We start from the raw sequence: 16,098 nt of genomic DNA, 5'->3' as shown, positions 1-16,098 counted from the left end.
TTTTTCACAGGTTTTTCTTCTTTTTTTTTTTTTTTTTACAGCTATATATAGATATGTTAGACATTGTAACACCTCTAGAAAAGATGGGCTGTGAAGAATTTCTTCCACGGTAAATATAACTACAATCTGCTGTTTTATGTACTGTTCACATCTGAGTCTCAAGCAGGCACAGAAGATGTCTTTTAAAGTTAGTTCAGTGCTGTTTGCTGGAGGGACGGGTTTGGGGTTGAGAATGTGTGTCCTATTTGAACATGGGAGGAATAGGAATTATAGGGGACTTGGTCTGATTTTCTTTGTTCATGTCAAAGTGCAGTTTGGCAACAATGATATTACTGTGATAAATGGCAACTTACTAGTCTTCTGTTTTTGTCCCTGGTGCCTGCATAGGGGAGATAGGTATGATGCCCTCAGGGCTTGTATTGGACACTCTCTGTGCCAGAAGCTGCATGATTTGAATGTCTTTTTGGTGAGTATGACTGGCACACTTTTTGCAAGTGCTTTGTCGATACAGCTAACATCCACTGTCTTCAAAATAATAACAGCCCTGATGACATGTGCCACTGCAGAATAAATGGTCCAAAATTGTAATGGGACTAGTCTATTATACTTGTCTTTGTGGTTTTCACTTAACGTTTCTGACTCTAAAAATGTTATTTTCTTTAGGTTGGCTGTGGAGCTATAGGGTGTGAAATGCTAAAAAACTTTGCACTTCTCGGTGTCGGTACTGGGCAAGACAAAGGATTGGTAAGTCACCTGTTAACCTCACTTTGCTTATTAAAAAGTAATGTGACAAGAAATAATTAAATAATTAGCCTACTTTAAAATGTTGAAAGTCTAAGCCTTATTTCAGGTTGATGTCTGCACAGAGGGTAAAATGGCCTCAGCATAGCATGGAAGTAGTGTGCAATTAGAAGCAGAACACACTTAGAGCAGCCTTGCTGTATTTTGATTTTAAAATAAAATTTAATCAGTCAGTATAGACAGAGCTGTTAGCTACAGTGGATGCCAACAAGAGTGCTTTTTTTGGCAAGTTTCTGTAGAGATTTTATCAAGATTATTGCTCAGTGCTACACTTAAATTGTAACTTCAGCTGTTGCTTTTGCCCCTTCTGACTTAGGTTACAATTACAGATCCAGACTTGATAGAGAAATCCAACCTGAACAGGCAGTTTCTTTTCCGACCTCATCACATACAGGTGGGCTTTCTTGTTCAGTAAACTTTCTGGACTACTGTTCTGTTTCCTTGTCTTGTGTCCCCACCGAGAGCTGAACTTGTGAATGTATGTACTTCTGTCCACAAAAGACTTAAAGTCTTTAAGGAAATACAGTATCTTTTAAAACAATACCTAGAACTATGTTGGTGTCCCACTTACCACTATTATCAGTTGAGTAACTTTGGCTAGTGTGATCTTAATTTGTATTGGTGTCTTTGACTAGCAAAATATCTCGAAGTTGAGAATCGGATGAGGAATGCTGTGTTGCATAAGAAGCTGCCATGGGTTAATATGCTAGAAATGCTTTATTGTATCATTGAAATTTAGGGAGAATAAAATGAAACAACAAAATATAGACAGCACTGGCAAAAGTGTTTTCAATAGAAACGCTGCTGCTAATGGAACTTGACCAAAGTTGCTATCTTCTAAGTTAATTCAGTCTTCATTAAGCTGGTAAATAGCCTGGCAAAAAAACCAGATATATATTCAGTAAATGCATGATACAGAAACTATTAATTCCTTAGAAGCAGAGAGACTATCCCGGTACTTGCAAACACAGCACAAAATAAAAAAGGTGGCTCAGATCTTGACAGCAATGGGGAAAAGGGATTCCCCTGCCCAAAACCCAGCAGCTCAATTTTCTGCCTCCTGTTTATGTCTAGCAAATCTGTGAACAGATTACATTTTGGATGGATAGATAAAGAAGGTGAACTCTGCAAGCTTTCAGAAGCCACACTGTCTTGAGTTCCTCTGTTCTAAGTGCTGATCCCTAGATAATTGAATGTAGTATAGCTAGAAGTGTCAGGTAGGTTAAGAACTCTATTTCAGTTTAGCTTCTGAAATTGGCTTTGTGTGGAAGGCCTTGTAGTAATATGATTATTCACAGGTGTTTGGTGTCTATGCTGCATAGACACAGTCACAATAACTAATGGGTTTATCTTCTTGACAGTCATGAACTCCTTTCTTATGGCATTTTGAGAGCATGAGAGGCAGCACGTGGCATCAGTTTCAGTTACTCGATACACTTCTGCTGCACCATTTAAGCACTTACACCTTGTGTTCTCTGATGCACTACTTTAAATAAAACTGAAAATAAACCTAGATTAATAAGATATTTATTAGTGAGGGAGGTATATGATTAAAGAATTTCCTTTATTGTATGTTTTGCATGCTAACATTTCTGTCGGTGAATTGTCTGATCAGCAAATGAAGTCATCGGTACTTCTGTGTCCCAGATGTTTTTTATCTGAATATTGTTGATACATGTTTCAGAAACCAAAAAGCTATACTGCAGCAGAAGCAACTCTGAACATCAATCCTTACTTAAAGATTGACTCATATATTAATAAAGTTTGTCCAGCCACTGAGAACACTTACAGTGATGAATTCTATACCAAGCAAGATGTGATTGTGACCGCTTTGGACAATGTTGAGGCAAGGAGATACATTGATAGGTAGGTTGTGGAAAGGAAGTGAGGGCTGCTTTTCACGTTCTTATGTGAACTCTGCTTTTCTATTCTTAATCTTCCTGATCTGCAGCTGCTTATAAGATCTGACAGCAAATTGCTCAGATTTATCTTGCTTTTTTAGTAGAGATGCTGCCTGGGGGGAGGAAGGGGTTTTTACTCATGGTGGAAACCAACTCTGCAGTTGTATGGCTGCTACTGTTCACACGGCAGAGAACCTTGGAGTAAGTTCTTGGAAATTAATAGCTGTTAAGGTCTGATGAGGGGGAGAATATTATGGTAGTCTGAAGTTTGAATTATTTATGCATAAGAATATGTATTTAAATTGATAAGTAGGGATGTTTACGTTTAAAATGAATTACTAATGCTTCTAGTCCAGGTAGGCTCATGTTTATGGTATCCTGATCTAATTGGAAATAGCTCTTCTTACTTAGTCTCTTCTTTTCCTGAGTTTGATGTAAGCCTTCCACGCTTCTGAAAGTGCCTAAAGTCAATTCTGGTTACACTCCAGTAATGTCTGCAAGGCAAGAGTGTAGTGATTACACTGTGTTCTGATGGTCTGTGTCTTTCCATGTCAGTCGTTGTGTAGCAAACCTGCGTCCTCTTATAGACTCTGGAACTATGGGAACGAAAGGACACACGGAAGTTATTGTGCCCCATCTGACAGAGTCCTATAATAGTCATGTAAGTGTTTTAAGACCATTGCTTACCTTCTGTAGCTAGTTCCATAATGCCTTCCTATTCTTTATTCCTTTCTGTATCTGTCTAAAATAAGTGGCCTATTTGAGTACCATTAGGAAATAATTACTTCCTTGGTTTCAGAAGAAAAGCTCACAAGGAATAAAATTTGAGCAGACTGGAGATGTCATGTCTGCTACCTAGCTGATGACTGCACCTAGGCCAATAATTAAAAGCAACTACTATATGAATCATGAAGCACAAGTTTTGGAAAAAGTCCTAATTCTGAAGCACTTCCAAGAAACGGACTTCCTTCTTTTTCCCTTGAAAACTCCCTTCTAAATAAGAATCTAGTCCAACAGTGGCATTGCAAACTGGTTTTGTATTTGTGGGTTTCTTCCTTAGAACTGCTTTCTGCCTGCTAATTCTGTTCTCGGTGAATATCACCTCCACAGGTAGGCAGGAGAAACACAAGCCTCTGTAGTAGGAATTAGTCTGACAGTTTCTACAAGCATACATAACCGTTCCATTTGAATGGGGAAGGGGGAAATGAATCTGCCTTTACAAGGTAGAAATTCGCTGGCTGAGAACACCTTGAAATGGTGGACACAGAGACAGGAATTTGATCATCCTAACAGTCTGGCTAGGATCCACAAAGAAAGAAGTCTTTCTGGCCTTCAGTGAAAGGGTGTATTTCATGTTGAGAGTGTATGTGAATGTGAACTGCACATCTTGGAAAAGCTGGCTGGCAATTTCTTCCCTTGTTTGTGTTTCAGAGCTCAATTTTGCTTTCCCTTGCTGAGTTTAGCCTATTCTTTATAAACAGGAAGTGATATGTTAGCCTTCATAAAACAAATTTTGTTCTAAGCATAAATAAGCCACCTTGTATTTTATAACAGTGGAGTTTTTAAACTTATATAGTCTAGAAATTCTTGGTGCTATTATTAGCAATGAACTTTAATAGGCCTGCATTTACGCGCAACTCTGCTTAATTACAGCGAGATCCACCAGAAGAAGAAATACCTTTTTGCACCTTGAAGTCTTTCCCAGCTGCCATTGAGCATACAATACAGTGGGCAAGAGATAAGGTAAAGGAATAAGCTTACTGGCATTCAGCATAACTTAATGTGTATTTGAAAGGTGGGGGATCTGATATACTTCTTGCAAAATACCATATTTGTTCTTTTTATTTTCTAGTTTGAAAGTTCCTTTTCTCACAAGCCTTCATTGTTCAACAAATTCTGGCAAACCTATCCATCTGCAGAAGAAGTTTTACAGGTAGGGGAATGTTGCCAGGGTAAAATACAGGGTTTAAACTAATGCTTTATGGATTTTGTTTCTCTTTAAGTTCAGTGACATTTGGATTATTTTCTGACTTTATTCAGAAAACCTGAAGACTTCTTTGGCCAAGTCATTAGCTGATCTTTCATGGGAACAGTATTTCTGGTGTGTCTATAAGAGCCAAAGTCTCATGCGTGGGCTGCTTCTCTAGCTCCTGGGTGCTCTGTATATGTAGAAATATCAGAAATATTGAGGCACTGCTAGTGAGTATATAGTAGATGTCACACTGATGTGCAACCAGCTGGGAAAAATTAAGGGAAGGCCTAGTTTCAAGTGAATTCAACTATATAATAAATTAGACTCAGTTGCTTAGTATCTTTTCTTGTGAGTCTACAGTGGCCTTTGGCCCTTAGGGCTGGGTGGAAATAAATCAAGTAGACCACAGCACCTGGGGAAAAACCCAGTGGAGAGGATCACATAAAGGACAATATTTCACAAAATGACCTTCTGTTTCCTTTTGCCTATAACTTACTAAAAACGCATTTACTGTTTGACTGGATTGGGAGGAATCTTGTCTGTTTTAACATTTTCATATTTCCTTCTCTATCTAGAGAATAAAATCAGGGGAGAGCTTAGAAGGCTGTTTTCATGTTATTAAAACACTCAGTAGAAGACCCCGAAGTTGGACTCAATGTGTGGAACTAGCAAGAGTAAAATTTGAGAAGTATTTTAGTCATAAGGTAGGTAAGACCTGGAAAAGAGGTGGCACTAGACTGATGAGGATTTTGGAAAACTTGGTAGCCCTTTTAAGTAGGTGTCCAAGTCTTTGCACTCACTTCCATCTCTTCATAAATAATGAAGCGTACTTGAAACTTAAAAATGCTGCATCCTTTCTTCTTTCTACTGTAACACTTTTAAGTCTGGTTTATTAACTCACTCTTAGTGGCTCTGTTCAGTAGTCTCTATGCCATTTTCTTGGCATTTTTCCAGCTGATTAGGTATTGTGTTTTTCCAGAGCAGCAGGATTAGTTTTGGTCTAATCATTAGTGACTAATCTAGTCATTAGTCAGATGTCTTTTACTAAAGGGTAGTGGCTCTTTGTTTCCCCTACTAAACTTTTGTTGCTGAACTCATCTCCACATCCCTGATTTTCTCAAAGATGTCACAAAAAGGTTGGCTGAAATAAGAGTCAGTTAGTCTGAGAATTCTGGTCCACAGTGTTGCTTAACGTGTGTGTGTGTGTAATTTTGTAGGAAAGACGTGATCATGATGTTGTGTATTAATAAACATACCATATATGTGTGTATGGAAGCCATGGTGGTAGTCGTCACATTGAGAAAACACTGCATTCCCAATTGTGAATCGATATGCAGGAATCCTAAAGTGACAACAGGATGGGGGGAACTCTGTACTTACTGGATTAAGTGTCTTCCTTGGACTTTGGACAGATCAGGTGACATTGTCATCTTTGTCCTGTGAATGAATGGGCAAGTGACTCTGTCTAGTCGTACTTGTGTCTTAAAGCTCACCAACTTGGTATGGGCATCTTAGAGTTTCTTAACTCTTTAAATTACTTCAACTACGTACTAGAGTGTCTTAAAAGCTGTATCAGGATTTCACGTCATTACTAAACAGAAGGCTTGATTTATTGTGGTCATGTCAATCTGTATATGACAAATTACTAAAGCTATTCTGGCTTTTCCTCTAGGCTCTTCAGCTCCTTCATTCATTTCCTCTTGATACACGATTAAAAGACGGAAGTGAGTACAAATGTCCCTTCATGCTGTTGTGAATTCATGGCGTACACCATGCATTGCTGTTCCTGATTCCTTAGGATTTCATCCTAAGTATGTCTTCTTACCAGGTTTGTTTTGGCAATCACCAAAGAGGCCACCTTTCCCAGTGAAGTTTGAATTTAATGATCCTTTGTAAGTATGGTATTGTCACTGGTGTATTTTATAGCATCCTATAAAACTCACCCTACAGCAGAAAGTGCAAGGCAGTGACTCTGTTGCAGTAGAAGCTGGACTGGTACTTGATAGGTACTAGTGCATAGTCTTATGCTGTGGCAGATTCGATGAGCTGTCTCATACTTTCACTGCAGGTAATTTAACTTTCACTGACAAGGGATTGGAGGGTGCTGTGGGAAGTTCTGACAACGTTTAATATGAAATGGCTTAGAACAACCCATTTCATTTATTGCGTGACTACAAAATTACTGAGTTGTTGCTGTCGTACTCCCCTGCCTCCATTGGCCCACATCATGAAATGCAGGATGTGCCAAATTAAATTGACTACCTAAAATGACCTAGTGGAGAGACCCCTTTTCTTCTTGATCACAATTTGGGTCTGATCTAGATGGCTTGGGTATTACAGATAATTTAAAAAAACTGATGTAGTTGAAGGATTGAAAAGGCTTTATCTGCTGCATATCTACACCTGCTTTGAGAAACTGTCTGGATTGCCATTTTTAGTTTGGGTGAAAACTGAGATGATAGGAAATATCAAAGTATTTCTGAGATGAAGCTTTTTATTGTCATATTGATGTCATGTGAGCATTTGTAGTTGTTTTCTTGACTGCAGAAGTTAAGGAAATACGGTTTTCATTAAGTAACTCTTCTCTGATCAAAGTTCACTTAGTTTTGGGGAGGACTTCCGATTCCCTCAAAATCTGTCATCTGTTTTGTACTGTGTGCGCTGAAGGGTGGAAATTCTGTTTCTCTGTGTGTGTTTCAAGACTTCTTTGAATATAATTGCAAACCTCTGGGCAACTGAAGTAAAAAAACAAACAAAAATTATCTTCCTCTTTTCTTCAGGCACTATGGTTTCATTGTGAGCGCAGCAAAACTCTTTGCAACGGTGTACTGTGTTCCTTTCACAGAAAAGGTAATCCATACTGCAACAGTGTTCCCATCGCATAACTTGGATGTACCTGTTCAGTTTTGGCCAGATGTCCAGCTGCCAGTTCTTTCCAGGAATTGATTAAAGTGATTCTGAAAGTAGTCTATCCTTCAGCACTGGCTGTTCAGCAACTGCTTACATTTAGTCTTCTTTATTTAAATCCCTAACCTGGAGAAGAAATGATCAGTGTACTGGGTATTTTCAGTAAGCACTGAATTCAGGAATTCTTATTTTGATGGACCTATTTCCTGTGCAATACAATAACTGAACTGAGAGAAGATCTCTTTAAGGCATTTGTTTAATTGTCAGCTATGGTCTGGGAGTTTTATTTTTTACTACTCACAGCCTCTGTGTTGCTTATCCTTTGTTATTGTTGTTACCCTTTTTCTTTTCTAATTGGATCTTCCTCTAAGTCATGTTTACACTTCAGTTCTGTTCAGTTTTCAAGTGCTAGGCACTTCATACCACTCTGGTTCACTGTGGCAACTGAAATGTCACTTGGTGTCTCAGTGATGATGTCTCAGTGATGATGTTTCACTGAAACATCACTGAATATTTGTGGGATTTTTTGGTTTTGGTATTCTTTGAAATGCTACTGGACGTACAATCTTTTTGTGGGGGCCTTTTTGAGTTGATGTGAATGTAAATTATTTTTCTTCAAAACCATACTAGGATTTGTCAGAGGAAACTATTTTGAAGATTATTTCAGCTGTGAAGGTACCAGAGTTCAGACCTTCAAACAAAGTAAGTGTGATATTTAGTTTAAAGAAAAAAAAAACCACAAGCACTATCCCACATCTCCAGCTACTTCTTGCATTGATGTTGATGAGAAATAAATACAAATTAAAATGTGTTTTGGGGAAACGAGTGTGTCATACAGGACTGCTTTAACTTGACACAGCTAAGCTATCTAGGTACCAGATGCTAAATGCAAGGTGTGGGGATTTTTTGCCATTTGCAAATGGTTTGTTCTAGCATTGGTTTTCATGCATGAGGGTGATTGCAAGTCTGCAAGCTTTTTTAAGTTTATATGAGCCTATACTATTTTAATAAAAATAGTAAAATTTTACTTACAAGCAGCTTTAAAGCAATCCAAGACTAGTGTCTATTTGTTACTTCTTTCTAGGTAATATAAAGGAATCGTCATTACTTTTATGTTTATTTTTGAAGTGTGAACTTCAAAAAAATTAACTTAAGTGTTATTGTGCAGTGGCTAGCATTTCTCATCATTTAAAATTAGCAAATATTCCAGGGTGTTTTCATATTTTCTTGCCCAGTGTTAACACTTGTCTCATGAATGCTTGCCTCATGAGACAAAACTGGTATTTTGACTTGGAATGATAGAATGGTTGACCTTGGAAGGGACCTCTGGAGACTGCCTAGTCCAATCCCCTTGCTTAAGCAGGGGCAGCTAGAGCAGGTCGTTAAGGACTGTGTTCCATGGGGTTTTGAATATGTCTGAAGATGGAGGCTCCACAGCCTCTCTACCTGTGCCAGTGTTCAACCATCTTCACAGTTTTGGTTGTTGGTTTTTTTTTTTTTCTTTAAAGTATTTTCACATGTTCCTTATGGAATTCTATGCACTTCAATTTGTGCCCATACCCCCTTGTCCTGTCACTGAGCACCAGTGAAAAGAGTCTGGCTCTGCCTTCTGTACTTTCCCCCCATCAGATATTTATTCACACTGATAAGATCCCACTGAGCATTCTCTTCTGCAGGCTGAACCATCCCAGCTCTTTCAGCTTCACCTCATATAGGAGATGCTTCAGTCCTTTAATGATCTTTGTGGCCCTTGACTGGACTTGCTGCAGTGAGTCTGTCTCTCTTGAACTGGGGAGGAAAGACTGCAGGGAAGACAGGAAATCTAGTACACTTCATGCTTGCGCTGTACAAAGTTCATGTACTTTATTACTCAAGCACTGCACATACTTGCAGGTTGTACAGACTGACGAAACTGCAAGAAAACCAGATCATATTCCAGTCAGCAGTGAGGATGAAAGGAATGCTATTTTCCAGCTGGAGAAGTCTATAGTATCCAATGAAGCTCTGGAAAGTGAGTAGTGCAAGCTAGCTTCATAGCTTAGTAACACCTTGCAGTTGCACTGCCAGTAGTATGACATTCAGGTCTTTGGATAAAGCAGTTCCGTAACTGCAAGAAGCAGATAGCTGATATCTAAAGCTTTCTGAAGTGCCATGCAGATAACTGTCCTTATTGCATGACGTTACCCTGTGCTTCTGTATTTCTGAGATTGCTGCAAGTTTTAGGTTTCTCGGCTATACTTGCACGTAAATACAACCCTGATGACAGCGAGCAGGCAGCAGGGAATTGAACTCTAAGGAGGGAAGGGGTGCTGGCTAGATCCCAGATGGACTTAAAGTGATTCTTGTATGAGAAGGTTGAGAGTTACTACTTACAGGAGTCAATCTGAAATTACCCTAAATTGTGAAGGCTGTTAAAAGTCGTCTTCAGCATCTTCTAGATATGTTAAAATGAGGATGCTTGGATCTCATTTTTGTGCCTGGCCACATGAAGAGGTCATTGGGTAACAGCTAAATGCATGCATTTTTTAGCCCGTAAACACAGGGGAGAAAACCCTAACCTCTGTCTCCCATGCTACTGAGTCCATAGTGAAATGGTTACAGATAAATCTTACAGAGGGAATTCTCACACGATGGAGCTATAGCGAGGTGGGGTGTATAGGACTGTCATAATCTATTCCTGGTGCTGCAAGGAAAATGAAATTACAGAGCTCTGCTGATATTTATTTCATTACTCACTTTTAACAACTGGTATTGATAGGGGCATTTCTGCTTTTAGCATGGGAAAGCAAGTTGTAAGTAAGGCACCAAGCTCCAGAATGTGAAATTTTTAATTTGTTAAGGTTCTAGTTCGCTATAACTTATGTTTAGGGTATCTTCAGTTTTCTAATAATAATTTTTGCTTCCCTCCCCCTTTTTTTTTCCATAAGCAGATGACTTGCAAATGAAGCCCATCTCCTTTGAAAAAGATGACGATAGTAATGGGCATATAGATTTCATAACAGCAGCATCAAACTTGCGAGCCAAGATGTACAACATTGAACCAGCAGATCGGTTCAAAACAAAGCGCATTGCTGGAAAGATTATTCCTGCAATTGCAACAGCTACTGCTGCAGTATCAGGGCTGGTGAGTATGCTTTTTAAAATGCTTAAAATGTATGTTTCTTTCTCTTACTGTTCCTTGCCTAAAACCACCGTTGTCTGGATATTGATTAATGCTACCCTGATAGAGCCTCATTAAAGAAATGGGTTTCTTTCAAACTTAATAATCTTTTTTTCTCATGTACCAATACAAAAGGTCGCTCTTGGTTCTAGTTGTGGTAAGCCCTTGGTGCTTTTATTTCTAATTTGCTGGCCAGAAAGAGGAGTTGGAGATCAGCATTTTGGTTTGTTTTCTGCAGTTAATACTAACTTCCATCAGAGTGCCACGGCCAAGAGTGGAAAGGATCTGTTCTGCAGTAATTCACATCCATGCACTGCAACAGAACTGCGTGCTTTGTGGAGGTGTCTTGAATTAAAAAATTTTGGAAGAGCCTTACATTAGGAACACTTCTGAACATTTTAAATATTTCCATTAGCAGCAACAGAATTTATTTCTGTGGCATATTGGGTTGCATTTCCAGATGTGATTTACTCTGCCAGTTAGACAAAGGCTGATCTCGTTAACAACTTAAGTCTGTAGTTGCTGGCCTCTTGACTAAACCAGTGTTGATAACACGGGACTCATGGACATATGGGATTCTTATTTACTGCAGGTTGCACTGGAGCTTATCAAAGTTGTGGGTGGCTACCCAGCTGATGCATACAAGAACTGTTTTCTGAACCTAGCCATTCCCATAATGGTCTTTACAGAAACTGCTGAAGTAAGAAGAACGGAAATCAGGTAGGAGGGACAATGGCAGAAGGGCAGTATTTGGAAATGTGGTAATTGATGCTTAGAACTTGGTGAGCCATTACAAGTGTAAATTTTGTACAGTTATTAAATCCAGATAACCAGATGAAGGCCTTATGTGCTTGCATAGCAGAACTATGATGGAACCATAGTTCATGGTCATATTCCAGTTAAACGTTATAGATATTCAGGGTTATTTTTTTGTTGTTCTTTAAACTTGGAAAATCATGAATCACTTAGGGCTTGCTATCAAACTTCTATTATCCATTTAGTACATACTGCTAAAGGTGTAAGTGATATTCTTAGTACTGCCAAGGGTGTCCCATAATGCATTGCTCAAGAACTTCCTGTTTGGAAAATAGAGCACACAGACAGACACTCTTCTGTCCTAATTTTAAAAATAGTGGTTTTAAGGGCTTAGTTTTGTTTTCAGTGGAAGCTGTTGCTAGCGAGTCTTTAAAAATCTAGATGAGTTAGATGTGCAGCGTGGTTATTAATAAACATCCTGTCTGCACAGACTGGACACACTTCTGCATCTTAGTCAATACAAGAGCTGTTTTTCAGTAGGGCCTTCCACCCCTTGCCTCCGTGCATCACATAGTTAAGAATTATCATTAAAATGTACATTCATCACACAATCTTCACAGTTTTCACAAACTTCACTCACATGAACGAAAAAGAATTCTCCACACCAAAATCAAAATAACATCATCACAACACTGACAGAAAGTGGACAATTTACGCACAATCCCCCCCTCATCCCTTCACCACAATTACAACAACATAAATTTCCCACAGTCATGCAGCTCTCCACTCTCTAGCTGTATTTAGTCTGTGTTTTGCCCGTAACCTCTCTCAATTACTATCCTTATCTCGAATTCCTCACGTTCCGAGGTTTTAGCACCAGGAAAGACTGTGGTGGGTTGACCCTGGCTGGAGGCTGGGTGCCCACCAAAGCTGCTTTATCACTCCCCACCTCAGCAGGACAGGGGAGAGAAAATATAACAAAGGGCTCGTGGGTCAAGATAAGGACAGGAGAGATCATTCAACCAATTACCATCACAGGCAAAACAGACTTGACTTAGGGAAAATTAACTTAATTTATTACAAATCAACCAGAGCAGGGTAATGAGAAATAAAACCAAATCTTAAAACACCTTCCCCCCACCCCTCCCTTCTTCCCAGGCACAACTTCACTCCCAGATTCTCTACCAACCCCCCCCCAGTGGCACAGGGGAATGGGGAATGGGGTTTACGGTCAGTTCAACACGCTGCCGCTTCATCCTCCTCAGGGGGAGGACTCTTCCCCTGCTCCAGCATGGGGTCCGTCCCACGGGAGACAGTCCTCCATGAACTTCTCCAACGTGGGTCCTTCCCACGGGCTGCAGTTCTTCACGAACTGCTCCAGTGTGAGTCCCTTCCACGGTGTGCAGTCCTTCAGGAGCGCACTGCTCCAGTGTGGGTGCCCCGCAGGGTCACAAGTCCTGCCAGAAAACCTGCTCCAGCGTGGGCTTCTCTCTCCACAGGTCTGCAGGTCCTGCCAGAAGCCTGCTCCAGTGTGGGCTTCCCACGGGGTCACAGCCTCCTTTGGGCACCCACCTGCTCTGGTGTGGGGTCCTCCCTGGGCTGCAGGTGGAGATCTGCTCCACTGTGGACCTCCCTGGGCTGCAGGGGGACAGCCTGCCTCACCATGGTCTTCACCATGGGCTGCAGGGGAATCTCTGCTCTGGTGCCTGGAGCACCTCCTCCCCCTCCTTCTTCACTGACCTTGGTGTCTGCAGGCTTGTTTCTCTTACATTTTCTCACTCCTTTCTCCTGGCTGCAGTTTCCGTGCCCGTTGCAACTTTTTTTTTTTTCCCCTTTCTTAAATATGTTATCACAAAGGCACTACTATTGCTGATGGGCTTGGGCTTGGCCAGTGGTGGGTCTGTCTTGGAGCCGGCTGGCATTGGCTCCATGGGACATAGGGAAACTTCTAGCAGCTTATCACAGAAGGCACCCCTGTAGCCCCCCTGCTACCCAAACCTTGCCACACAAACTCAATACAGTAGGTCTGAAAACTCAGTAAGTTCATTGCCAGATACCATGTTTACTCAGAGTTCTTACTGTGTCTTGTGCTTTAGCCAGGTCAAAGAGCTGCAGAAATGGCAGTAGAGAGGGAAGAGATTTTTGCTCAAGGTAAAACAGCAAGTCGCTAGAAGACAGCAGTTCTTCAATACATGTTTAAAGGAAGTGCTTGAGTTTACGTTCTGAAGTAACAACCAATCTTTCTCCTTTTAAAACAGAAATGGGATATCATTTACAATCTGGGATAGGTGGACAATTTATGGCAAAGAGGATTTTACTCTGTTGGACTTCATAAATGCGGTCAGAGTAAGTTATCTACTGGGCTAATACAAGATGAGAGGAAAGGGTTTTCTTGTTTTGGGTTGTTGGTTTGGGGGTTTTTTTGGTTTGTTTTTTTTTCTTTTATCAAGTTATTGTTCAAACCAGAGTAATTCTAGAAAGAATTAATGTCAATGGGAATGTCTTTAAGTAAATGCGTCCAAGCCTATTTTCAAATTCTTTGTTAATTCATTTGGCTCAAATGTATCTTTATGAAACTTCTGTCAACGTCCATGCATTAGCAAGTTTTCTGGTTGGGACTCTATGGTTTTGAATAATTAGTTGTAGCATTAGCAGTAGTAGTATCTGCTGGTTTGTGTAGCTGTCCTAGTCCTTTAATAATTTTCAATTTGTGAATTCCAGGAGAAATATGGAATTGAACCAACTATGGTTGTCCAGGGAGTCAAAATGCTGTATGTTCCTGTGATGCCAGGTCATATTAAAAGATTAAAGCTGACGTAAGTATAACTGGAAAATGGATTGAGGGGTGCCACTGCACGTACAAATTATGTTCACTGGTTGTATCATAAGGATGTGTATCTGACAACAATGTTTTCTATCAAAGTGGTTGCTAGTCATTAATATTTGGGAAAGGAAAAAGGTAATTTCTTCCGTTTGGGAAAAAAAAAAAAAAAGAAAAAAGAGAAAGTGAATTCGCTTCTGTGGTGAGGACAGGAGACTTGCAAAATGCTACTCCAGCTGATGAATGCCAGAGTGAGAAACCCAAAGAAGTCTGACAGCAAGTGTTTTTGGGGAAAGTACTTGGTTTAAGCAGAACAAGACCAATTGAACTTTTTTTAAACTGGCTTAAAACTAATGGTGATATTTAGCAACTTAGCTTTGAAGGAATGAGAACACTTATTTGGGAAGGAGTTAATGTATCGGTTGCAGATTGAGATTTCTGGAAGTCTGTTCAGTTCATAGTAATTCCTTGAGATTCTAGCTCACTTTAGCCCTTTTTAAAAATGAAGACATTCACAAGGCTTTGCAGTGCTATTCGCTGACAGGAAACTGGGGTGGTAACACACTGGAAGTTTGGGAGGGTGTGAGGGTAGGGCATTGTTTTTCGACTGATAGGCCTTTGCAAAGTGACAGCCAGATCTCACCCAGGTGTAGTTCTCGTCTCTCGATTGAACTTCTTTAGCTCAAAATTTGTTTTTCACAGCTCCTGTGAAGTGTATGCCGGCCAGTTCTCACAGGCTTTGCTACATCAAGTAGATGCATTGATCAATACTTTTTCAAAGGTCTGCCAGTAGGTAATGCCTGGCAAAGTAGAGTATGTTATGGGCAAGCTACTTCAAACTTCCAGGGAGAGAAGAGCTTCTAAGATGGTACTGGCTTTAGAGAACCTGGCATACTAGGATGTGAATTTACAGCCTATCTCAAAAATAGTTGTTTATATTCCTTTTCCTACAGCTCTATAAATAATTTTGAATGAGTGGGATGTGTAATGAAGTCAAAGGCATGGTGTGAAGCTGCCTTCTTGTGAATATCAAGATTTCTTACTACCCTGAGATTCAGTTCAAGCTTTCCATGTAGTTACAGCAACTTGGGGTTCTGTTACAAACAGTCCTAAAAGCTTTATAAGATATTTGCACAGCAAACTCTGGTCTTGCTTGTGTGTTTGTTTTTTCTTAAGGTGTTTAAAATCTTTCTCTTGCTTTAATATGACAAGCATTGCAAGACTATGTCTTAATTTCAGAATTACAGCACTGACTGGTAGCATACTCCTTAAAAGCAATTTTTAGTGACATAGTTATCTGCCTTGCTCTGTAGCTTGGGGCTTCCTCATGCAAATGGATATGACCTCAGTATCTCTCCTGAGAAGAGGCTAATGCTTTTTTGTTCTTGCAAGGGAACAAGTACTTTGGAGAAAGCAGCTTTTTTACCTGCATGCTAAAGCATAGCCAGAAGGGAAATCCTCCTTTAAGTGACCTGTGAGGAATAGAAATGAGTTACTGTATTCCCCCAGCCTCCTAACATTTGAGCTGGCCTCAGGAACTAGTGTTCTGAGTTGGCAAGAAAATAATTTTGAGACATCCAAAGATATGTAATGAAAGTGACGTTGATTGACCTTCTACTTCAGTATTTTATTGTGCTACTTCCAAGCAATAGCTGTAGCTTTTGAGACTATGGAGGGCAAAGGGGGGAAGTTGCACTAAGACGTGACGTGCTTATCTAGTTTAAACTCACACTGTGGTCATGAACGAAGAAGTCCCAAATCGTGGGTGTTTTCCCCACTC

The 16,098-nt window shown here is 40.0% G+C and overlaps 1 protein-coding gene across 2 annotated transcripts in view; it reads left to right on the top strand.

Moving 5' to 3' along the window:
- UBA6 (ubiquitin like modifier activating enzyme 6) overlaps positions 1-16,098 on the top strand; it is a 35,759-nt gene that overhangs the window by 16,561 nt on the left and 3,100 nt on the right. For both annotated transcript variants that reach the window (XM_049814752.1, XM_049814753.1), the window contains exons 16-33: positions 42-109; positions 388-466; positions 664-744; positions 1,118-1,195; positions 2,486-2,667; positions 3,258-3,363; positions 4,356-4,445; positions 4,555-4,635; positions 5,250-5,378; positions 6,347-6,398; positions 6,503-6,566; positions 7,455-7,524; positions 8,212-8,283; positions 9,475-9,592; positions 10,512-10,705; positions 11,334-11,461; positions 13,756-13,843; positions 14,219-14,313. In XM_049814752.1, the coding sequence (XP_049670709.1) occupies positions 42-109; positions 388-466; positions 664-744; positions 1,118-1,195; positions 2,486-2,667; positions 3,258-3,363; positions 4,356-4,445; positions 4,555-4,635; positions 5,250-5,378; positions 6,347-6,398; positions 6,503-6,566; positions 7,455-7,524; positions 8,212-8,283; positions 9,475-9,592; positions 10,512-10,705; positions 11,334-11,461; positions 13,756-13,843; positions 14,219-14,313 (1,775 nt within the window). The remainder of the gene's footprint in view (positions 1-41; positions 110-387; positions 467-663; positions 745-1,117; positions 1,196-2,485; positions 2,668-3,257; positions 3,364-4,355; positions 4,446-4,554; positions 4,636-5,249; positions 5,379-6,346; positions 6,399-6,502; positions 6,567-7,454; positions 7,525-8,211; positions 8,284-9,474; positions 9,593-10,511; positions 10,706-11,333; positions 11,462-13,755; positions 13,844-14,218; positions 14,314-16,098) is intronic.

Source organism: Accipiter gentilis, chromosome 12, assembly GCF_929443795.1.
Source record: "Accipiter gentilis chromosome 12, bAccGen1.1, whole genome shotgun sequence".
In the NCBI taxonomy this organism is placed as follows: domain Eukaryota; kingdom Metazoa; phylum Chordata; class Aves; order Accipitriformes; family Accipitridae; genus Astur; species Astur gentilis.
Note: the sequence above shows the minus strand (reverse complement) of the source record. Positions and strands in the feature narration are given on the sequence as shown.